Source organism: Solenopsis invicta, chromosome 3, assembly GCF_016802725.1.
Source record: "Solenopsis invicta isolate M01_SB chromosome 3, UNIL_Sinv_3.0, whole genome shotgun sequence".
NCBI classification, from domain to species: Eukaryota; Metazoa; Arthropoda; class Insecta; order Hymenoptera; family Formicidae; genus Solenopsis; species Solenopsis invicta.
Genome location: NC_052666.1, coordinates 29,293,373 through 29,317,844, shown reverse-complemented (window position 1 = coordinate 29,317,844; position 24,472 = coordinate 29,293,373). Strand labels below are relative to the sequence as shown.

General features: G+C 29.0%; 3 protein-coding genes across 7 annotated transcripts; 2 read left to right on the top strand and 1 right to left on the bottom strand.

Annotated features, from left to right (window-relative positions):
- Positions 1-1,181: 1,181 nt before the first annotated feature.
- Positions 1,182-4,052, top strand: LOC105199467 (odorant receptor 46a). Of its 5 annotated transcripts, none has more exons than XR_005574260.1 (5): positions 1,182-2,374; positions 2,737-3,111; positions 3,221-3,242; positions 3,331-3,422; positions 3,582-3,723. XR_005574260.1 is itself a non-coding variant. In XM_039446478.1 (5 exons), exons 1-5 carry the CDS (start codon positions 2,013-2,015, stop codon positions 3,813-3,815), a joined length of 1,092 nt encoding a protein of 363 aa, XP_039302412.1. In that variant the 5' UTR covers positions 1,182-2,012; the 3' UTR covers positions 3,816-4,052. The 5 variants fall into 5 exon arrangements, 4 of the variants coding, with proteins under 4 accessions (XP_039302412.1, XP_025989635.2, XP_039302413.1 ...); XM_039446478.1 differs by having other exon boundaries at positions 2,737-2,819; positions 2,901-3,111; positions 3,221-3,422; positions 3,582-4,052; XM_026133850.2 differs by adding an exon at positions 3,816-4,052 and having other exon boundaries at positions 3,221-3,422; positions 3,582-3,737.
- A 1,781-nt stretch (positions 4,053-5,833) lies between these two features.
- LOC105194421 (rRNA methyltransferase 3, mitochondrial) lies at positions 5,834-7,674 on the top strand. The gene is made up of 4 exons (XM_011159316.3): positions 5,834-6,384; positions 6,455-6,693; positions 6,799-6,954; positions 7,012-7,674. Exons 1-4 carry the CDS (start codon positions 6,053-6,055, stop codon positions 7,608-7,610), a joined length of 1,326 nt encoding a protein of 441 aa, XP_011157618.2. The 5' UTR covers positions 5,834-6,052; the 3' UTR covers positions 7,611-7,674.
- Positions 7,675-7,754: 80 nt separating this feature from the next.
- LOC105199425 lies at positions 7,755-24,463 on the bottom strand. Its single transcript, XM_011166547.3, is given in 13 exon segments — positions 7,755-7,956; positions 10,099-10,196; positions 10,730-11,392; positions 11,564-11,719; positions 12,001-12,205; positions 12,645-13,016; positions 13,446-13,833; positions 18,352-18,497; positions 20,186-20,226; positions 20,409-20,564; positions 21,298-21,502; positions 22,046-22,429; positions 22,927-24,463. Coding segments are annotated over 11 exon segments (2,532 nt in total). The 5' UTR covers positions 23,289-24,463; the 3' UTR covers positions 7,755-7,956; positions 10,099-10,196; positions 10,730-11,275.
- Between the last annotated feature and the right edge of the window lie 9 nt (positions 24,464-24,472).

Sequence of the window (24,472 nt, the reverse complement as noted above, 5' to 3'; positions counted from 1 at the left end):
CACAGTTCTTTCCTTAATCACTTTTCAATCTGTAAACAAGCACGATAAATGTTGACACATCGAGCTCTTCGCAAAGAATAGATCTACAGATGTATTTACTTCAAATGCTATTACGACTTGTTTAGTTGATCTATTTATATATATCTGTTAAGATTCCAAGTGACCTCCATGAACTTCTGGTGTTTAATAAGTTTAACTATTTTTAACTTGATATAAGTCATCGTTCAAAGTGATCTCTGTTTTGCTATTATTGACATATAAGCCTCTTAATTCCTTTCGATCCAAATCACGTTTCATCTGTGGATCACTCACTGTGATAATTATATCAGGAAAAATATTAATGGAATTTATTGTGATTTTTAGATTTTTCAAGAGCCTTGCAGGTCGACACTGTCGAATTTCTTATTCGATAATTCCATTCCAATAAACGTAACTAAACACGTCGTATACTACGTTTGTAGTTGGGGAACTCAAGAGTCAGAGTAAAACGCTTCCGTGAGGTGTAGTTTATTTCCTGGGAACAATGCAACATGTTAGAATTAATTTTGAATTCAAATGGTAAGATGACAACATTTGTCACATAACAACGACATTTGCATACCGACAAAAAATATAGATTGCGGAAGAACGAACGTCTATCAAGTCGTTAATTACTAGTATTAAGAAATGTGAGAACCGATCGATCGGTAAATTTTTATAATAAATACTGCCTTGACCAGCATGATGTATTTCCCTGAGGGAGAGCACAGCAACATATTAAAATATTTAATCATCCACAATTCCATCAAATGACAAGTTTAGATCATAATTAATACAGCACGACGGTACGTATCAGCTGCGCCAGTAAGAGTCGCTATAAGTTGTTAATAACTCATTAACTTCAATGTACCATGTGGGGTTGAAAATGTACGCAATTATTCGTAGTATCTCAAGAACCTTTGTCACGTTCTCTCTGTATTAATTATCTTTCTCTATACGGAAAACTGTACGTACAAATTGAAGTTACACATTTTGTTTATTATAAACTATATGTTTTTTATATTAAAAATTATAAGAATCATATGACAGAGCTGTATTACAATGAAGTATATGTAAAGAATAAATTTGTGAAATATTTCGAAGCTATTTATAAGGTACGTGCAAGTTGAAACAAGACTATTGTAGATAATCTCAGATAGCAACGTGTCTGTATAGCATATTGCTTGCATCACAATTTGTATTAAGCTATCAGAACTGCAGCAACTATCTTTGCATTTGTTGACATTTGATGTCAATACGACAACTTTAAATAGCAACTTGTTGGAAACTTTGAATCATCATGTTATCATCAAAATTCTTGCTATTACCATAATGACTACAGAATCATACAATGCTGCTATTTTGCCGAGATAACTTTGATGCTACTTACCGTTAAATTATTGGCAATAGGTATATTGTTGTCTACGTGTCGCTTCGAAATTGAAGACAAATATATGGCAAGTTGTCAGCCTTATAAGTAGTCACAGATTTGCATGATTTTGCTGAGACACGTTTTGTTATCTGGGAAAGTCTCACATGCTGTAAAATATCACATACATATATTGTAAAATCGACAAGTGTCCATTTTAATTACATAAATGTACGAACAGCTAAATTACATATATTTAAAGTTTTTAATTAAATTTAATTTAAAAATTAAAAATAGCGCCATTTAGCAAAAACATAACTTTTACGTTTATTTAAATTCATAATTTTGTCTAGATTTCAAAATTTTCACAGTATGATGTGATCATATTACTTTATTATAACAATTATAATAACATTTCCTTAAATAAGTTTTCCCAGTTTATTACAAAGTATTACATTTTCTTCTATTTTTACAGTCAAAAAATTTGTCTTTATATTTAAATAGAAGTAAAGAAAAACTTCTCTCGCGCATTAGAAATACATTATTTTAATACATTGTTAGCAAGAATTATTTCTGAATAAACTAAGATGTTTTCTGGCTATACTAGATTGCAGCAATCATAGAAATGCAGATACTCGCTCTCAATTTTTTATTCTACACAATCGGTGGTGTATGGCGACCGATCAAATGGTCTTCGAAATGCTCGATATGCTCGTACAGCGTACTTAACTTCTTTTCGCTGTATCTGTTGACCTTTTTTGTGCTTACTCAATTGATCGATACCATCTTTATTGTTGACAATATAGATGACTTTACTACGAATTTGTCATTACTTCTTTCGGCTATTGCCGTATACTGTAAAGCAGTTACTGCCACAGCTCGCCGTAGTGAATTCATCAGCTTGATCAAAATGTTGCAAGAGAAACCATGCAAAGCCTGCAACGAAGAAGAGATTAATATTCAAATGAAATATGATCGTTTAATTAGGCAAGTGTTCAGAAATACTAATATGATTCTTAATAGTAAGCGATCTTGGATAATTTATTTGCAATCTTATTTATTATTGATATTGATCAAATGTAAATTAAATATAAAAGAACAAATTCAATCAAGATGATAATCGAAAAAATAATCCGTAATTCTAAATAGTCTCGTCATATTCGTTATCACATGAAATGTGATAAAATTTGCTAAACTAAATTTTTGTAGTTAAATTCTTATATTTTAAAATTGAAAAAATAAAATGCATAGAATTAATTTGTTCATGAAATTTCTTAGAAAAAAATTATCATTATACTTATATATAATTATTTCGTTATATTTATGTATATAAAACTCTGTGTACATAGGTCATACACCATGAGTTATTCGATTTTGGCATCGTTTTCTCTCACTGGTATTACGATAGGAGAAGTGCTCATTGCTTTACAAGGTGAATTGCCTATTAGAGCATGGATACCATACGATTATACTTCAACTTTTCTATTCTGGCTTACATCCCTTAAATTAATAGTAGCTATGGCTCTTTCTACATTCGTAAACGTCGCTACGGAAACCGTGATATTAGGATTTTGTCTACAAATATGCGCACAATTTGACATTCTTATATGTCGTCTTCGGAAAGTAATCGAGTCTGATGAAAAACAAGAAAATGAATTAAACAGCGCTACAAATAAAACCAGCAGATTATCAGAAAATATCCATTATCATTTATATATAATTAGGTTTGTGAAGAAGTTGAAAAAATTATTACGTTTTTTTGTATATATATCTTTAGAATAATTTATATATTATTTGTACAATTTACAGTATATAATAAACGTATATTTTTAGATTTGCCAAAATGGTCAATAAGGTATTTAGCCAAATAGTTTTTATACAATTTTTTGTCAGCATATTAGTGTTGTGTACAAGTGTATACTATTTATCTTCTCATAAAACAGTTACAGACTTTATAAAGTTAGGTATTTATACATCTTGCATGTTTGTGCAAATTTTTATGTATTGTTGGGCAGGAAACGAAATTATACTTAAGGTAGTTAAAACTCTCTGTTTCTTTACTTATATAAACAATTTGTACAAACAAAAAATTATATTACAGAAAAATATGTTTGTGTAGCACATTTCTTTTACAATTACAGATTATATATATATAGTGATATATTTTATATTAATTATTTTTTTATTTATGCAGAGTATTGGTTTGAGTGAAGCGGTGTATAAAATGGAGTGGATATTACTGACAATTAGCGAACGAAAAGATTTACTGATGATTATGATGCGTAGTACAAAACCTATAAAATTTACCAGTAGCTTCTTGGTAACGTTATCGTTGGAATCTTATGCTACAGTCAGTACTAAGATGAATGTTATCTTTGAAGTATTATTTAATATGGCGTATAACTACATTATTTTCTTTATTTTCTAGATCCTTAAGGCATCTTATTCTGCATTTAATATTTTACAATAATCTTAACATAAAAACGACAGAAACTTAAACTTTGACAATAGCACGATGCATGTTACCATTATAATGAACCACATATTATATGGACCACAAATAAACTTTTATCAGAATATAAAATTATTATCTAACAATATTATCTCATATTATTATCTAACATATGTATATTAATATGTTAATAAATTCCATAATAATTGAAAATTGTATTAAAATTAAAAATTATATTTTTTATGTAAAAATAGATGTATTAAAAAATCTAGAAAAAAATTTGATAAAAGTTCATAAAAGAGGAGCAGCTTCTGATGACTTTGACCTTGAAATTTGTTATCAAGGAGAGGATCCTGGACAACTTTTCCTTATAAATTAATCGGCGTACAGTTTTCGAGATATTGTTAAAAAAAAAAACAGTTTTTCTTAATTATTTCATAAAATATTTATTTTACAAGAAAATGTGTCAAACAAAAAATGAAACTTACAAAAAACTCTACAAATAAGGTTCTATACATATTTTACCTAACTTTAATACTTTAGTCGTTATAGTAGAAAAACTATTTTAAAATAAGTTTTATTTTCATTAATAATCCATTTTCAGTAATAACTACACATATACTCACACACATACACACACACACACACACACACACACACACACACACACACACACACACAGCCTACGGCTTACTCTTTCCGCACTCACCCCGATAGATAGGTTGTAAAGCGAGGTCCCCTACCGAGACAGGGTGAGTGCGGGAAGGGATAGGCCGTAGGCCCATCTCCTTGCACCCCCCCCCCCACACGTGTGTATGTATATGTATGAGTATGTTGTTATTACTGAAAATAAATTATTAATGAAAATAAAAAAACTGATTTTAAAAGTTTTTCTACTATAACGACTAAAGTATTGAAGTTAGGTAAAATGTATATAAAACCTTATTTGTAGAGTTTTTTGTAAGCTTTATTTTTTGTTTAACACATTTTCTTGTAAAATAAATATTTTTTGAAAGAATTAAGAAAAACTGTTTTTTTCTATGTATATCTCAAAAATTTTATGAAAGCGTCGATTAATTTATAAAGAAAAGTTATCTAGGACCTTCTCCTTGATAACATATGTCAAAGTCATCAGAGACTGCTCCCCTTTTATAAACTTTTACCATAAATTGTTTTTGTTAGAATTATTGTCTAACAAATATATGATATAAATTATAATACGTAATCATAGCATTCTTAATGTAACAAAATAATTTATAAAAATATTCATTAATTTTTAACTTAAGTTTTAATTAAATTTATTTTTAATTAAAAACTGACATTTTTTCTATGTTCTTTTATCATTTTTGTATTACAGCTTCTACCACAATGTGGCAAGTTTTACAAGTTACGCGTTACAAGAAAATTACAAGAAAAAGCGGATAAGACGAAATCTGGAAATATTCTTGAAAAATTAATAAATATTTTTATATCAAATAAACTTTGTTGATTTTTGCAAATTGAACCATAATTTGTCGAACTTGGAAATATTTTTAGAATTTTAGAAAGCGCAATCTCTTTACTGATTATAGTCTTCTCATATTTGATTTTTGTAAATTTAAATTTTTTGTCAAAAGGTTTGAATATGAAATATTAGGAATAACTATTTTTGTTAGTTTAATGTTACTTAGTAAAAATGATATTTCTTTTTTTAATTTTGAATATTGCATTTTTTTTTTAAATTTTACAAGTACTAAAAATAAAGTTAGATATATTAATTAAACAATTTTATATATGATTTGTAATTCTTTTTGTATTTATCCAATTATAATAATTGACATTGCTTGTATTGTCTATATGAAACAAGTTTAAATATGACAAAAAATATGTAAATAATTCATGTAGATATGATCTTGATATTTACAATTTTGGTTCGAATTTTTGCTAATGGGGTTTGAGTCTTCGCTAATTTGTCGTGTCTACTTGCCAGTTATCGACTTTATCGACTGAGTGTTTTAAAGCGTTCATGGACATTCATGGCGTCGAGTGCATGTTGGAGCATGCGGTAAATTTATTTAGACTTTCAATAACTTGAGTAAACAACTTGATTAAAGCGTGCCATTGTGTTAAGATAAAATATTATCACAAGGCATTATTATAGTATAGTGATTATTAAAATAATTATTCATTGAATGGTTATAAATGACACTTGGAATTGATTTTTCCAAATAAGAATGTTGTCAAGTATTGTGCAGTTATCACTTAGGTCGATTCACGGTACGAAACTTTCGCGAATAGTCGACTTAAGATTGGCAAATAAATGCAGATACAGTACTGAATGGGTTAATCGAAGACCTGTTGCTATTGTCAATGAAGATGAGCTTTTTGATACTGATGATACAACCAAAGTTGATAAGCAAAGAGCTCCTAAAGCACATAGAGGAAGATCAAGAGTTAGGACACATCAAAGAAAAGAAAAGGAGAATCAAAAGGAAAATGAAATTAAAGAAAGTACTGCGATAGAACAAAAATATATAGCTCTTAAAGCAGATGATAAGATGATAAGGTATATAATTTCTAAGTAATACTTGAAAAGTATAACAAATTCTACATTTAAATAATACTGTATGTTTCAGCTCGTTAATGATAGATGTCAAAACAAAAAAGAGAAGAGAAAAAAACAGTCAGATGCTATTAGAAGGTTCTCGATTAATTGAAGATGCAATTCAGGCAGGGGTAGTTCCAAAAGTGATATTTTTCAACAGATTATCTGACGTATTGCCACTGTCACTTCCTAAAGAAGTAAAATTGTATAAAATTCCATATCGTACAATTCAGTTATGGTCCAACTTGACAACTTCTCCTGGAATAATTGGTATATATAAATATTTGGATTTTATAGATCTTTTGAAAGAGAGCTATTAATTAGCATAACCCAAAAATGTAGACACTTGTGTAATTATTGTTATTTTTGTTACAGGAATCTTTGAAATTCCAGATGTAAGTAATAAGAAACCTGCTAATGATGCTATCCCTTTAACTATTATCTGTGATAATATCAGAGAACCAGGAAATTTGGGGAGTATTCTGAGAGCTGCTGCTGCAGTTGGTTGCGAAAAGTTATTACTAATGAAAGGTAATTAGTGTCATTAATTTTATAATAGATTTAGTTATTAATTTAGGCTTTTTTCAGGATGTGTGGATTTGTGGGAGCCCAAAGTTGTGCGCAGTGCCACAGGTGCACATTTTCGATTACCAATAGTTACATCTGTTTCATGGGATGAAATTCCAACGTTAATAAGTAATGAGTCTGCAATTTTTCTAACAGACAATAATCTAGCGTATGAAAATGATTTAAGAGATCATACTGTTAATCCAGAGTCAAATGTAACTCCTTCCCTCGAAGTCAATGATAATTATATGAAACAAGATAATCTAGATGCGAATAACGATCAAACTGAAGATAGCGAAATAAACCAATTGATAAGTCAAACTAAAACGTATAAACCAACCGCAAAAACAAAATTATTAGTAAGAAAGGTAATATCTCAACTTCCAGTTAAATCTTATTATGAAGTAGATTTTACAAAAAGAGAAATGGTACTTGTTATTGGTGGCGAAACTGAGGGTATAAGTCTCCAATCATGTAAATTATTACGTGAAAGAAATTGCACTCGTATTAATATACCATTGACTAACGGTGTTGACAGCTTGAATGTTGGTGTAGCTGCTGGTATTGTTACATTTGAAATGAAAAGACAGTTTATATCTCGTAGAATTGATGATGAATAAAATATTCTTAAATATATAATGTTTCCTAATTTTGATTAAATATACTATGTATTATTACATCTAATTTGACCCATTTATTTGACCCATGTATTTATATGGATTTAGAACTTGTCATTATAACAAAATTTTGAGATTATGTTTAACTTGTTGCAACAAATATTTGTTCTATTAAATCAAAAATAACATTTTATGCTACATATATAATAGTTTAACGTTACAGTGTTTTTATAATTATTAATTTATCAAAAACTTTTCAAAGATTATCATTATATCCAAACACATTTTCGATTATCTGTATTTTAAGATTGTTGTGAACACGTTACGCTGAGTATGACATCTTCAGAATCTGGAACAAAAATTACAAGTAAGAGTAATGAAGATAATGTAAAAAATTTACAAGGCTTTATTTTCGTGGGCCTACATGTAAAAAGCATTCAAATATTACAAACATTTTATATTTCTCTTTAAGCGAAACATAAAACAAGTACTTTAATCGTTAAGATTGCTCTAAAACTGAAGTGATACAGTTATCAATTACACTGGTAAACTTTATTATTGGGTAATCATTAATAATTTCATACTTACTTAAAAATTAAAATACTTGAAAATGTTTCCTTAAGTAAAATTTTATATATATGTGTATATATATATATATGTGTGTGTGTGTGTGTGTGTGTGTGTGTGTGTATGGATAAAATCAGATACACATAACAATTTAAAAGGTTTTATAAAGTTCTAAGAAATATATATTATTATGTAGAATAAATTTATATCGATATTTTTGTACTGTCAATCAGGTGTGTGTCCGAGAAGGATATTTCATTCGCACCCTCGATCGATGTGCACCTCTATTGATTTTTATTACTTGATTTATGTCATCGTTTCAAGCAGTTAAGTTCAATATTACTATCGATTTCAATTTCAACAAAGTAATACACACATACATAGCAATTTAGAGAGCACTTATAATTTTCAAAATCATAGATCGATAGAATGATAGGCTTGAAAGCGATTGATGCTTTTATCGATTATGGACAACATAAATCATGACATGTGTGCAATACATTTAACGTAATTATATTTACTATTATATATATTTTTTAAAATTATATATATTTTTTTGTTTTATTTGTTGCAATACCCTATGATCAGAAAGTACCGGGAATTTTTAAATAAAACAAAATAGAGTTAAATTTCAGGCAAATTTATTTTATCTCCTTCAAAATATGATCCATCTGAAGCAACACACATGTGCCAACGCTTGACCCAGGCCTCCATGCATCCCTGGTAGACCGACGAAGGGATGGCCTTTAGTTCCCTCGTCGCATTCTGTTTGATCTCCTCGATCGACTGAAATCTCTTTCCACGAAGTGGCAACTTCAACTTGGGGAACAAAAAAAAGTCGCACGGGGCCATATCAGGTGAATACGGTGCTTGCTTGATGGTATTTACTTGATGTTTGGTCAAATAATTCAGTACAATTCGGGCTTGGTGCGATGGTGCGTTATCATCATGCAAAATCCAAGAATTGTCGGCCCACATTTCCGGCCGTTTGCGACGTACAGCATCTCTCAAACGCTTCAAAACGGATAAATAATATTCTTTGTTGACTGTCTGGCCCGGTGGAAGGTACTCATAGTGCACAACGCCTTGGCAATCGAAGTAAACAGTCAACATCACCTTCACTTTTGAGCGGCTTTGACGCGGTTTTTTCGGTTTCGGCTCGTCTTCGAAGCGCCACTCGGACGATTGTTGCTTTGTTTCCATGTCAAATTCATAGACCCATGTCTTGTCGCCTGTAATTATCCGTTTCATGAAGGTTGGATCACTTTGGGCTTCAGAAATCATCTCTTCAGCAACTGTCTTTCGGTGGTGTTTTTGCAAGAAATTCAGATCCTTCGGAACGAGCCTGGCTGCCACGCGTCTCATACCCAAAACATCAACCACAATATGCTGTGCCGTTCCATATGCAATGCCAAGTTCACTAGACATCTCTCTTAAGCTGGTATGACGATTTTCAAGCACCATTTCTTTCACTTTCTTCACGTTTTCATCGGTGTTCGACGTCGATGGACGTCCGGAACGAGGGAAATCTTCCACCACTGTACGACCACTTTTAAAGTCTTTATACCACTCGTATGCTCTTGTTTTTGATAGAGCAGATTCGCAAAATGCTTTTTGCAACATTTTCAGTGCATCGGCACACGAAATTTCGTTCGCAACACAAAATTTCAAACAAACTCTTTGTTCAACAAAATTATTCATGGTAAAATGCGGCAAAATGAAAAAAGTTGACTGATGTAAACAAACGCCAGGCAAACACTAATGATCGGATGACACTAAAACCTGACAGATGTGCGTCTTAAGGTCGTACCAACATAAGAAAAAAAAATAAACCGGTTCCCGCATGCGCGGTACTTTTAAATAAAAAATTCCCGGTACTTTCTGATCATAGGGTATATATTGTGAACTATAAACAATTATTTACCTTAAGCATAATTTTATTTCCAGAGCAGCAATAAACGTATATTTGTATGAACATCAACATACAAATGAGGTACATTAGCAAAGTCGTAGTTCCGGTCTCTGAAAAGTGTAAAATACACTTATGCATAATATCAAGATACTGCCAAAAAAATTGAACAAAGAACAAGCCTCTAATTGAACATAATGTTTACTCTTTTGGCATATATTTGTAACAATGTCAAGTTAATTTTATTACATTTCAAATGATAAAGACATCTTACTGATGATTTCTCAATACCTAAAATATTACGAATCAAAGAAATTCTGGTATTTTTACTTTTTTGAGAACTATATCTTAAATGAAATTAGATTTTATTGTGTAAATTTTATTAAGAAAGACTCATAAAATCAGCTTGGAAACGTTTTCCTTTTAAGCTTTTAGCAATAATCTAAGAAATCTAAATGAACGCATCATGTATATTACAGTGACTATATTTTGTGACTATTCTCATAATAATCATGTTATAATCATAAATATTATTTTATCAAGTATTATCATTATCAAACAGATAAATATATTTAAGAGTATAAATATTAAAATGCATAAATTAAAGAATACATTTGTAAAATATATGTATCTTTCAGAGACTAACTTGTAAATGCTGAGATGATGATTTATATTTCCAATATCATTACTTTTTTTTTATTTGATGATATGGGTGAAAGTTTTATATAATTAACTGCCTTGTTAATTACTAATTCGCATTTCACATTGAAGCACTGATTGTGATATAGATCCTTGTTTGACCAATTTTATTCTTGATATACAGAAGAAAAAGAAGAACTATTAAGAGTCTGAAGGCAAATATGTTGCATAAATATTACTGTAATTAATAATTGCACAACTGTCCGTATATCCATTTGGCAAGTAAGCCAAAAAACTATGGATTTACTTCTGATACGTCCACAAAAGAATGTCGCAGATAACGAATAAGAAAAAAATCATGTTTTTCATATTCAATAAATGGCCGACTAAAAACGATTTCTGCTTATATGTCAAAATAAATTATATATGTGTATGTTACATGTGTACATTTAGTGCATGCGTGCGTGCGTGCGTGCTTGCTTGCTGCGTGCGCTACTATTTAAATAATCGGAATAGGGATTAAGACTGAAATAAATATGTGTGCAAACAAAAGTTATAAGATATTTAGAATCGCTAATTTATTAAATACTATATTGTTACGATGTTTAAATGCCCTCTCACTTATTTAGTTTCTCAACACATTAAATGTTGAATATGACGCTTTTAAGATCTGAAAGAAAAGTTGGAAAAAATATTAATTCAAAACATAATATGATACATTTACAAAAAATTTCAACTATATTTTTGTACATACGTAACAAACATTATCACAAACGGTATATCTTATCGTTTTAATGGTAAATATTTATTATTATTAAATATTTATGACAATGATACTAACAGTGCTGTAAGACTGAAGAGACAAAATTACCAAGAAGCTACTACTGAATTTTATAGGAATTGTGCCACGTATCATGATCATTAGCAATCCTTTTCTATCGTTGCTTGATAGTAGTGGCCAATCCATACGATATATCGCGTCTCCTGTGCTCATACTCTGCCAATAAGACATAAATTAAGTTATTATTATTACACAATAATATTAAATAATCTTATTAATATTATTAATTTTACACAGGCACACACGCGTACGTATTTGCAAAATGTATTCTTAATGTTTTCAAGTTTAGAATAATTTCAAATTTGGAAGATTCTTTTGCAATTATCTCAAAATTTTGTAAAAAATTGAATTGTACAAAAGTACTCACTCTTATTATCTATATTAACCATAACTAAGATGCATCTGTTTAGTATAGATTACATGGTACAGATAGTTACCTTAAGTATGACTTCGTTTCCGGACCAGCAGTAAACGAAGATTTGTACAAACATGCAAATAGTATACATCAATAAAAACGCAATTCCAGAAAATTCCGTAATATGCAGTGACAGATAATACACGCTTGAACATAATACCAGTATGCTTGCAAAGAATTGAACAAAGAGCACCTGGTTGAACAGAATGTTTACCATTTTAGCATATCTGTAATGGTTTCATGTTAGTCCTTGCATAAGATAATTATATATAATCGTAAAGTAAAATTTTATAACATGTGATTTTCATCATTTTAAAATTTATATGAAAATTTTAGTATATTATTTATTAAAATAAGAGCTAGTTAGCAAACTATTTAAATTTAATTTTAATTTTTATTTTTTTTTGCACAACATACCACAGAGGAATAATTATATAATTAAATTATTTTTAAATGCTCTGTTTTCTAACTCGTACCTATTGTCGATTAATTCCAAATAGCGTCAGTTATATTATTTTTTTAACTTTAAATAATTTTCTGTCAATAATTATCGTTATAAATAATAATGGTTCTTAAATGTAGCATTTAAATAATATGTACGCACACGTACACATGTACGTAAACAGGTGAAAATTTGTATTAAAAACGAATTCTTACGTGACTCACTTGTAAATGCTGAGATGATGATGCACGCATTCCGATATACCTATTTCATTTGTATTCGACGAAGACAGTGCACGTCCAACTATTTTATTTATTATAAATTTCTTAACACGATTTTCAAAGATTTCAAGCTGGGCACACGTTTGTATAAACAATCCGAAGACTAAGGTTTCCGTGCCGACATTTATGGTAGCAGCGAAAACTACAGTGAGTATCTGATAAATAGCTAAAATCCAAAATATTAATGGTATATTATAATCCCATGGTAACCATATTCGATAAGGCAAACGTCCATGTACAGCATTTAGCACCGATCCTAGCGTGAGGCCTGTAACGGAGCACGACGCCAAAAGTAAATACCTTATTGAGCACGATCTAGAAAGTTAGAACTGAAATTCAATTTTATAAACTTTTATTACAATTTTTAATAAAACAAAAATTTATAATTATGAATTAAATTGAGTTTAATTACTAGTCTCTATATGCGTTATGTGTGTTTGATTTTAAATACACTAATTTAAAATCATTTTTCGGAAAAATATTTTAACGAAGAAATTTATTAATTAAACTGAATGTACAAAATTACTGTACTCTTGCATGTGGAAGTGACAGTTCTAAGGTATGTGGGCCGCGGAAAATTTTGTGTTAAAGAATTAACTAATATTGATAAAACTAAGGTAATTCAAAAATAGTACGTGCAGAACGTGTTGAATATAAATGTTGAATTAAATCATTACGTGAATATTTTAAACTGGTAATATCGATATTTTATAGTATTGGAACATTTTATTAATAATGACTCACCTGATAAACTTATCAAATTTTATTTGTATAGCTACTTCAGCCTCGTCTTGAGGCTTATATGGTGCTTTTAACAATCCTTGCACCAAGTTGAAGATCGCATTCCGACGCACTATAACGACAGTCGCTTTACAGCAAACGGCAATCATGGTCAAGAACATTAGAACATTAGTGGCAAAATCGTCGATATTGTCAACAACAAGAATTATATCCATAAATTGACCTAACATCAAAAAGTATTGCGAGAATACTACAATAAAGGTAAATACACTATACAGTAGCTTGGCACCATTTGATGACCATTCAACAGGTCGCCATATACCACAAACGGTATATAATAAAAAATTTAGAGAAAGTATTTGCATATTTGGATCTCTTTCTTTACAAACAACTTATCGACGTGTTGCACAAAAATACAGCCGCTTTCTACATGTAAAATATCTAAAAAAGAGCGATTTAAAGTATTGCAAAAATTATTTTTTTCTAAAATGTACTAATTACATATCCAGGTGTATACTTATGAAGGTTAATTATAAGAACAAATGAATTTAATATCAAAATAGTATATTTTATAAGACGAATTATGCAAATATATTCCACAACTTGGTGTTGAAATCGTATTGAATAATACCGACTATGAATAAAATTGGCCAATTGTGATAAATTTTATTTATCTAATATACAGATTGCATTCAGATGTGCTATGCCCGATAGAAAATTGGACGACAAATAACCGTAATGCAATGTATAAATTGTAGGCATTTATCGCGCACCTTTTTTGAAATAGCGCTTCTCAGAGTACTATGATGTAACAATGATATAACACTTTATCTTATTATCGTAAAGATCAATAAATTTTATTTAAACGTAACCGAGCGTGTCTTGCGACAGACTGTGTATAGTTTTACATACTCTAACTTCTTAACCCTAGTACCATTAATTGCTTTCATTAACCATTTATTAGTCATTCACTAGCATGAAGTCGTTCATTACGGTACATGTTGTTTTCCGCTTCATGTGAATGCTATAATTATAAATATCATCTTACTTACGATCAAGGAAGTGCCGACCTTTTATACAGTCTTTTACACACATCGTCGCATTCCCATCGAATGAAATATTTGTATTGCTTTTTCATTAGCGGCAACGCGGAAGATCGTAATTCCCGCGAATGATAAAGTCTTACTTTATTGCATAAAAGGGCGAGATAATGTAACGGGAGAGGCAACGCATCTAAGTAGTATTTTCTAACTTAATTCCGTATATCCGCTTCTGCGGATTATAACAAGTGAACCAGGAGACTATAGATTACTTCCAGTACATCCACAACAACTTCGCAGGTAACATACAAAAAGAAATTATATTGTTTTTATCTTTAACTAACGCCCTACTCAAAACGATTTTTGCCTGTATGTCAAAATTATTGTATACGTTAGATTGTTTTACATGTGTACATTTAATTTGCGCCTGCCTAGCTGTGCCAGTGTTCGAATAATCTTTTTGAGCAGGGCGTATAATACTAAAATGAATATTGTATTTAAACTGTGTTTAATAAAAAATTATAAGATTTAGAATTTATCAAATACTACATTATAGACATGCTCAAACACATACACACACACTTTTGTAATGCATTAAATGTTGAATTGCAACTTTTTAAAAATCTGAAAAAAAAGTTGGAAAAATTATTAATAAAGATTGTGCATTTATAAAAAATACTGGCAACATTTTCACATATTATATCGTCACGTACATGACAAACATTGATAGTATCACAAATATCTTCTTTTAATATGTAAAATATTTATTTTAAAATAACAATGATACTAATATTTATATAAAACTGATAAAGTATCTATTAATAAATTTTATAAGTACTATCTTAACAAATACTGAATATGACGTAGATAGAATGTCATATATGTAACATATATAGGTGTATTATATCTATGTTATATAGCATGGATTTATGATATTCGGTTTGTTGGAACGTATCATGATAACCTTTACAATTATACACATTATTATATTTTAGTAAATTTTTTCATGTTTGTCGGAATTGCGACGAATATCTTATTTCAAAGCTTCTCATATTAATACATAAAAATACAACACCATTGTAGCAATAAGACGGATGATGTATAATATAGTAGAGTATATTTCTCAAGTTACTTTTCTATATACTTTCGAAGTATGGCAAATGTGCGAGAAAACAATTTATAAGCTTATACGCAATACATCACATATAGTAAAGACTGAGAACTTATTCTTTTCTAACTTAAATGCTGAAATCAAATTTAGTACTGCTTATACATGAAAACACAAACCGTGTATTTTGCGTGTAAAATGTTAATATTCAAAACTTGCGCATTCAATATTTTTGCATTGATATTTCTGGAATCGAAATAAAGTGAAAATAAGGTGAAAATAAACACACAAAAATTTCAACATTTGATCTCATTAATTTATGAAAAGCTACATGATTGTCAATGCTCAAGTAAGCTTTTGATTATAAATTATTTTATTGTTTGAGTATGTTAAATGCGGCGTATGACGTTTTCAAAATCTAAAAAAAATTGGAAAAGACGTTATAAGTTTTACATATCACACATTTATGTTAAAAATACAGGCCGTGTTTTCCCGGATGTAAGCCATAAATATTAAACTAAAATTACACGAATAATGGTTGATGGTTATACATACATACATACATATATACATACATACATATATACAGGGTGATTATTAATGTTCAATAATGGCAGTGAATTTCGGAACGCAGACAAAATAAGTCTGGTGAGTTCTCAGAATTATAACAAAGAACAATATTGTGTTTTCAAATTGGGCCTAGAAATTTTAGTACAAGAGAAATAATGAATTTAAAATTTTATGTGTAAATTGGCGTGTGAAATCGGCGCGAAGACGTGGTAATTAAAAGAGTTTGCAATAAATGGCTCTGAAATCGAAGACAAAAACAATGTATTTGCGAGTGCGCTTAACAAAGAGCACTAGCCTGCTCGCTTGGCCTTAATCGCGGATTCCTTTAAAAATCTCAATGAGAAAATTACGTAAAGTTACGTAAATTTGTATTTTTGAAGTATCGACTATTTTTTTGATATCACCTTTTTTAAGAATTCAATCCCAATTTTTTTTTTTACATTTTCAGGCAGGCAAAAGTATTTCTAAAATGTATCGAGAACTCTAAAACTCATTGAAAAAAATTGTATATGATATTTAGAACTATTTGAATTTGACATACATTTATTTTTTTTTATTTTTTTGTCTTAATAAAAAAAGTTTTTTTATATCGAGAATTCTAGTACCCGTTAAAAGACATTAAATTAGCTAATAAAAGACATCAAATTAGCTATTCAGAACTATTCGGTGCTAAGTGTGAAGTTAGCACCCCCTTTTTCAAAATTTATTATTTTTGTTATAATAGGCAGAACTATTTGTAAAAACTATGAAGCTATTCTTTATGGTAAAAACTATCAAAAACTTTTCCTTTTTTTTTGTACGATTTCGTACCATAGGGATGCCAACTTTACACACTTGAGTGAACGCGCCTTTAGTAGATTTTCTTCTGTAAAACTTCTGCAAAACAATGTTAATGTAACCTGAATGTCAAAAAAGTTCTACTTTCGCAAAATATTAATTTATGGCTGAAAAGAATCTAAGAAAAGCACATGAAGTTGGAAATAAAGCTAAAGTTGGATCTGAGACACAGCAAAGGGATTACATTTCATAATTTTTTTTTACATAACACATATTAAAATTATTACAAATGTGCGGAACGTGTATGATTTACAATATTTCATAAATATTTTATAAATATGTGTCTTTCTTTCTCTTCTATTCAGTTTTCTCTTTAAAATGATATGTAAAATGACTTTTTATATTAATTTGCAGTTAATGTTTTCGCTACTTTTATCGAAAAAAATGCATAACACATAATATGGATTCTATTGTAGCAAAACTTGCCAACAAAAGCAAAACTTGTATCAAGCACGTGATCTGTAAATGTAGAATCGAAAATATATTTTATTAATTTGTACACTTTTATGATAAACAAAATATATTTATATTTCCAAATTTATTATTGAATGTTAATTTGTGCCTACGTTTGCTGATATCTCTCTTTCTCTTGAAATAATATTTATGAATTTATTCTATAAAAAGATTTATTAATTTAAATTAAAAGAATCAATGCGTTATTAAATAAGAAAAAAATTGTTGAGATATAAAATTCACAAAATTGAGCAAAACGTAAATACTCGCAGGAAATAATGAAGTATCAACATTTGTCAATGTAAACCCTCAGCTGATACACTGGATATCCTACACCCGAATTGTTTACAAAAATGCTTGGCATTCATGTAAATTACATAAATCGTTCGCTTTTTTTTTTTAATATTTTGAATATATTCAACTTCTCGATTTTTGTACTTATTTAGTCTTCTTGATTTTCTGGCGTATCATTTCAAAAAAATTGTTAAAATTCTATGCATTATGTACCGAGATGCATGCAACTAAAAATGATTGGATGACGTACATCCATGTGTGGCAAAATATCGAATCCAATATAGTGTGTCAGCTGAGGAATAATTGAACACAATAAAAATGATACATACTACACATATCGTACATGAATTAAATAATTGTGTAGACCGTTGGAAAGTAATATGTTACGTCGAAGTATATATATTATTCTATTAATCATATATAATATTCTACTAACATCAAGAAAAAAGTATCAAAAATATGTAGTAATAACTTGTTATTTTTTAAGTAACGGTAACGGTAAGGAGTTACTTTCATAAAGTAACTTTGTCAATTCTAGTATAACACATTCTACACGATTACGTCAATGTTTTGTCAGATTGTTCTAATAATTTTATATGATACCTACCTCTGATAAAATTATCAAATGTCGTTTGTATCGTCACTTCATTCTCATCTTCAGGTTTATGTAATTTGTTTAACAATGTTTGCACCAAGCCGATGATTGTATTACGTATCACAATGACAGTCGATTTACATGTAACAGCTACACAGCTTCGAACATAAAAGAAGCAGTAGCAAAATCATCGATATTTTCGACGAATAGGATACGCAGGAATTGAGGTGACCATTCAATCAGTTATATCCATCAAATGTACAAATTAAAAAATTTACAGAAAGAATTTGCATATTTGCAATTTCCTTTATCGACTATTTATCGACTTTGTTCACAAATTCAATTTTTTTTTCTACACGTAAAATATTAAAAAAAAAAATGATTTAAAACATTGCGAAGAAATGTCAGTTTTTAAATATTTTTATTAGATGAAGTTTTATACATACAATTTTATAAAATTTAAATAAAATATAGAAAGCGGTCTGTGCCATAGATTACGCGATTATAATAAATTCTGTAAATTAATGTTTAATTCGCACGCTTAATCCTGCATTGTCTGATTGTGACAAATTTTATTCATCCATCTAAATCGCGTACAATGTAATCTCGAATTAAGAATTAAATGAGCTTTCTCAGCTGTAATGCAATTTGTATTATCCATATGATTGCTACAAAAGACTATTTATAAATATTTATCGCGCACCTTTTTTTGGAATATTTGTTTCAAATTTTCTTTTTTATTCTGTCATCTAATAGTACGACAATATTATGAAATATAGCAGTTTTAAATCACGTTTTATTATTGTGTAAAATTCAATAAATGTTATTTAATCGAATACGTTTCACGACAGACTGTATACGTAGTTTTTTACTTGAACTTAACCATTAATAAGGGTCGTTAAAATAATCGATATAAAGTCGATTAGACATTTATTATGAGATGTACGTTCCTTTCCGACCCTATGAATATTATAATTGCATAACTACTTACAATCGCCATCAAGAGAGGCCATTTTTCATAATGTCGCATATTGTTATATTCTCATCGAATAAAATATTTGTATAATTTCATGTTTCTACTTATACCAGAACCGAGTAATAGATATTCGTATTTCTCACAATGAGAAAAATGTTTGGTAAAATCAACTAACATTTGATTGAATAGTAATCAAATGAGCTTATAGTTATAATTAGATTATAGATTAAATGAGATTATAGTTATAATTAGTAAATATATAATTGTTTTGACCAAACAATTTGTAGCTTTAACCAAATAATTATTTTCATACAACAAATTACAAAAAGTTAAAGTTTGTTAAATGTAATTAAGTTTTTACTAGTAACTACAAAATTTAATTGATCACTATTCAACCAAACGTTAGTTGAGCTTACCTAACGATTTCTCTCAGTGCACAAAGCCTTTGATCTGATTGCATAAAATAAGAGCTAATGCAACGATATGGACACACAATGTACAAAATATTCTCTGTCTCCACGTATGCTAACTACAGTCAGTGTACACAATAATTACATTTGTCAACTTTACGCAAAATGTGCGCATATGGCATAGACTGAGAAATTTCTCTTTCTCAATTTCATGCTAAAGCCAAAATTAATGCCATTTGTATATGAAACTAAACCATGCATCTTGTTACGTTGTGTAAAATATATGTATTCAATGTGTGCGTGCAACAGCACCAACAATATTTTTAAAGTCATGAGAAAGATTAAGGTTAAAATAAATATATAAACAGAAATTTTAAGATTTGATCTCATTAATTTACGAAGAGCTACATAACTGTCAATGCTCAAATGAGCTTTAGATTATTAATTATTTATATTTCATTGTTTGAGTAAATTAAATGCGGAATATGACGTTTTCAACATCTGAAAAGCAAATTAAAAAAGACGTTATAAACTTAATAGATTATACACTTATATTAAAAGCACAAGTCGCGTTTTACCGAATATACGCAACAAATATTAAATTAAAATATACGCATAAAATCTCCTGATGATACATACAACATTTAATCAGTCAACCAATTGTAAATAATAGCATTACTAACGTTGCTGTACGACTGAAGAGATAAAGTTATTAAGAAGCTACTAGTGAACTTGATAGGAATTGTACTACGCTTCATGATTAATAGCAATTCTTTTTTTTCGCTAATTGACAATAATGGCCAATCCATATGATATATAGCGTTTCCTGTATTCATACTCTGCCAATCATAACATAAATAAAATTATCATTTACAATTAGCAAATAATACCAAATGATTTTATCAATATGACTAATATTATACAGAGTTGTGTGTAATTGATTACTTTTGGTAATTAATTATTTAAACGATTCACGTAATCTTAATTACAAAATAATCAAGTACTTTGGTAATCATGCTTATTGGTAATTGTACTGTCAGATTACTAAGTACAATAATTTGAAATACTTATTGTTAGTAATTACAAATAATTAGTAGTAATCATTGTTACCAAAATAATTGATTAGGAATTAGTTAAGCACTTGATTATCAAAAGAACATTACGTACATTACGTCACATCTTTTATTTTTACATTTTTTACATTTCTAATAATAGCTTTAGTAAGTGTGAGTGTAATTCTATCAAATTACAATTACAGATTACTTGTAATAATAATCGCTACATGGACAATTACCGATTACAAGTGTAATCGTAATCTATCAATCTTAAGATTATATTACCAGTAATTGTGTAATTAGTAATCAATTACAAAATATCAAACTTTGATATACATATATGTAAATGGAAAATTATATATTACATGTATACATGTATATAGAATAGTTCTAAATATATTAGTATATTGTTATATTATTTCACTAAATTTCGTAAAAAGTTTAATTAGACTAAAGTTCTCGCGATTTCCTATTACAATAACTTGGATAATTTGAATTATAAAGTATGGATAATTACCTTAAGAATGACTTCGTTTCCAGACCAGCAATAAATGTAGATTTGTACAAACATGCAAATGGTGTACACTATTAAAGATGCAACTCCAGACAGTTCCGCAATATGTATTGATAAGTAATACACGCTTGTACATAGTATCAATATACTACAAGAGAATTGAATAAAGAGTATCTGATTGAATATAACGTTTACCGATTTGGCATATCTGTAATAATTTCATATTAGTTTTGCAATTGACTAAAGTAATTTATCCTGACAATTGTATATTATGCATAATTCTATAAATTTATTAAATTTTTAAAATTATTTTTAATTAAATTATTTTTTTTAACTATAGAAAAATTGTAATTATTATTTATAGAACAAAGACATCTTGATTTTTCAGTAAAGATATAATTTACTTTTATACTTATTACAGAATAATAATAATACATATTAATATAATATTGTTATATTATTAAAATCACGTTAATAATATTCTATTATTAAGCAATAATGCAATAATTACTTCCAAATAGCTTTTAGTTATATTATTTTACAATTTTATACAACTTTATTGTTATAAAGATATTGTTATAAATAATAATAGCAGTTTTTAGATTAAATAATATTGTAACATTTATATACAAGTGTATGCGTATTCATACACGCACGCACGCACGCACGCACGCACGCACGCACGCACGTGCGCGCATGTATAAAGAAATGTGCAATTATATGTATAAAAATCAATTTTCAAGCGACTTACTTATAAATGCTGAGATGATGGCATACGCATTTCGATATTTCTGTTTTGTCTTTGTTCGACGAAGAGAGTGCATGTCCTAGATGTCCAATTGTTTTATTAACTATTAACTTATGAAGACGATTTTCGAAAATTTCAAACTGGGCACATGTTTGTATAAACAATCCGAAAACTAGAGTTTCCGTGCCGACATTTATGAAAGTGGCAAAAATTAAAGCTATGATCTGATGAATGGATATAACCCAGAATACTAGAGGCACATTATTGTAATCCCATGGCAACCATGCTCGATAAGGTAATTGACCATGCATAACATTTAATATTGATCCTATTGTAACGCCTGTAAGAGAGCTTGATGCCAAAATTATATATTTTATTGACCACGATCTGTAAATTTAAAATCAAAATAATATTTCATTAATTTTTACACTTTTATGATAATCAGTATACTTGTTTTTTTTCAAATTTTGCATAAATTTGTAATTATATGAATTATAATGATTAATGTGTGTATGTGTGTTCGTGCCTATATCTGATAATGATCTGGGCTCTCTCTCTCTCTCTCTTTCTCTCAAAATAATATTTATGAGCTTTCTATATAAGATATATCCATTATTTTAATTAAATGCAAAGAATGAATACATTATTTAAAAAGGAAAAGATTGTTTTAAGACATAAAATTATCAAACTTCAGCAAAACGTAGAAAACTCGTAGGAAATGCTAAAACATCAACACTTGTCAATGTTAATTGAATATAATAGAAATGATACATATCAATCCTACACGAATTAAATTATTGCATAGACATTCTACGCGATTACACTTTACGCGATTAAATGTTTCGCCGAATTCCTTTATTCTAATAATTTTGCATGATACCTACCTGATAAACTGATCAAATTTTGTTTGTATCGTTATTTCGTCTTCATCTTGAGGTTTACATAATCCCTTCAACAATCTTTGCACCAAGTTAATAATCGCATTACGACGTACAACAACGACAGTCGCTTTAGATACAACATTAATGATACTCATGAACATTAAAGAGTTAATAACAAAATCATCAACATTATCGACAACAAGTAGAATATCCAGAAATTGAGTTATCACCAAAAAGTATTCCATAATTAGTACAATGCAGGTAAATATATTATACAGTGAATTGGCAGCATTTGATGACCATTCAATCGGTCGCCATATACCACCAAATGTATACATTAAAAAATTTAGAGTAAGAATTTGCATATTTTAAGTTTACACTTTATCAACAATTTATCAATTTTGTTTACAAATTTAGTTTTTTTCTATATGTAAAATAGTGGTTTAAATCATTGCGAAGAAAACGTCTATTTTTAAATATTCTTATTAGATAGAGCTGTATACATACAATATAATAATATGAAAGTAAGTAAAAATTAAATTTAATACAGAAGACAGTTTAACATTCTATAAAATGTATTGTGCGATTGATAAATTACGCAAACTGGCTTTAAATCACACGTTTAACTCTGCATGCGACTGTTTGATCGTGATAAATTTTATTCATCCACCACATAGCTCGCGTACATTAAAATCTCCGATTGTGAATCGAATGGAACTTATTCAACTGTAACGCAAATCTTATTGTTCATGTAAATGTTAAAAAGCAACATTTATAAATATTTATCGCGCACTCTTTCTTGAAATATCTTTTCTTTTAAACCTTCGTTTAATAATATAACAGAACTAACAAATCAGTCACATATATTTTATTATTGTAAAGCTCAATAAATTTCATTTAGTAACCGAGCACGTCTTACGACAGACTACGCATATAGTTTTACATACCTGAACTTTTCTTAACCTTAGTACCATTAATAGCAGCCATTAAAAAATCGACATAAAGCCTATTAGATATTCATTATGAGTTCTTACGTTCTATACGTTCTTTTCCGCTCCGTATTATGAAAACTATAATTGTGAAGTTTTCCTACTTGCAATTGTCATCGAGGATATTGCCGTTCTCTACATGTCACGCACATTATTATATTCCCTTCGAATAAAATACTGGTATAATTTCATGTTTACCAGACCCGAGCGATAGATCGTATTTCTCGCAGTCTTATATTATTAAAATAAGAGATAATACAGCGACACGGGCGCACATACAATGTATAAAATATTCTCTAAGTTAACTGTCTGCACATATGTCAAGTACAGCAAGTATACGTAATAACTACATATCAACCCTACGCGCAATATATCACATATGGCGTAGACTGAGAAATTTCTCTTCCTTAAGTCCATGCTAAAGCCAAAATTAGTGCCACTTGTACATGACATTCAATATTCGTACGATAGCACCAGTATTGCTAGAATAGAATGAGATTGAGTGAGGTTGAAATGAATACAGAAATTTTAGGAATTAGTGTCACTAATTTTTGAAAAAA

Coding starts and splice junctions, on each gene's coding strand:
- LOC105199467 (XM_039446476.1), top strand. CDS start 2,013: ATGCAGATACTCGCTCTCAATTTTTTATTCTACACAATCGGTGGTGTA. Junction 2,375..2,736: donor AAATATGATCGTTTAATTAG/GCAAGTGTTCAG, acceptor CTGTGTACATAG/GTCATACACCATGAGTTATT. Junction 3,112..3,220: donor TATCATTTATATATAATTAG/GTTTGTGAAGAA, acceptor GTATATTTTTAG/ATTTGCCAAAATGGTCAATA.
- LOC105194421 (XM_011159316.3), top strand. CDS start 6,053: ATGTTGTCAAGTATTGTGCAGTTATCACTTAGGTCGATTCACGGTACG. Junction 6,694..6,798: donor AACTTCTCCTGGAATAATTG/GTATATATAAAT, acceptor TTTTTGTTACAG/GAATCTTTGAAATTCCAGAT. Junction 6,955..7,011: donor AAAGTTATTACTAATGAAAG/GTAATTAGTGTC, acceptor GGCTTTTTTCAG/GATGTGTGGATTTGTGGGAG.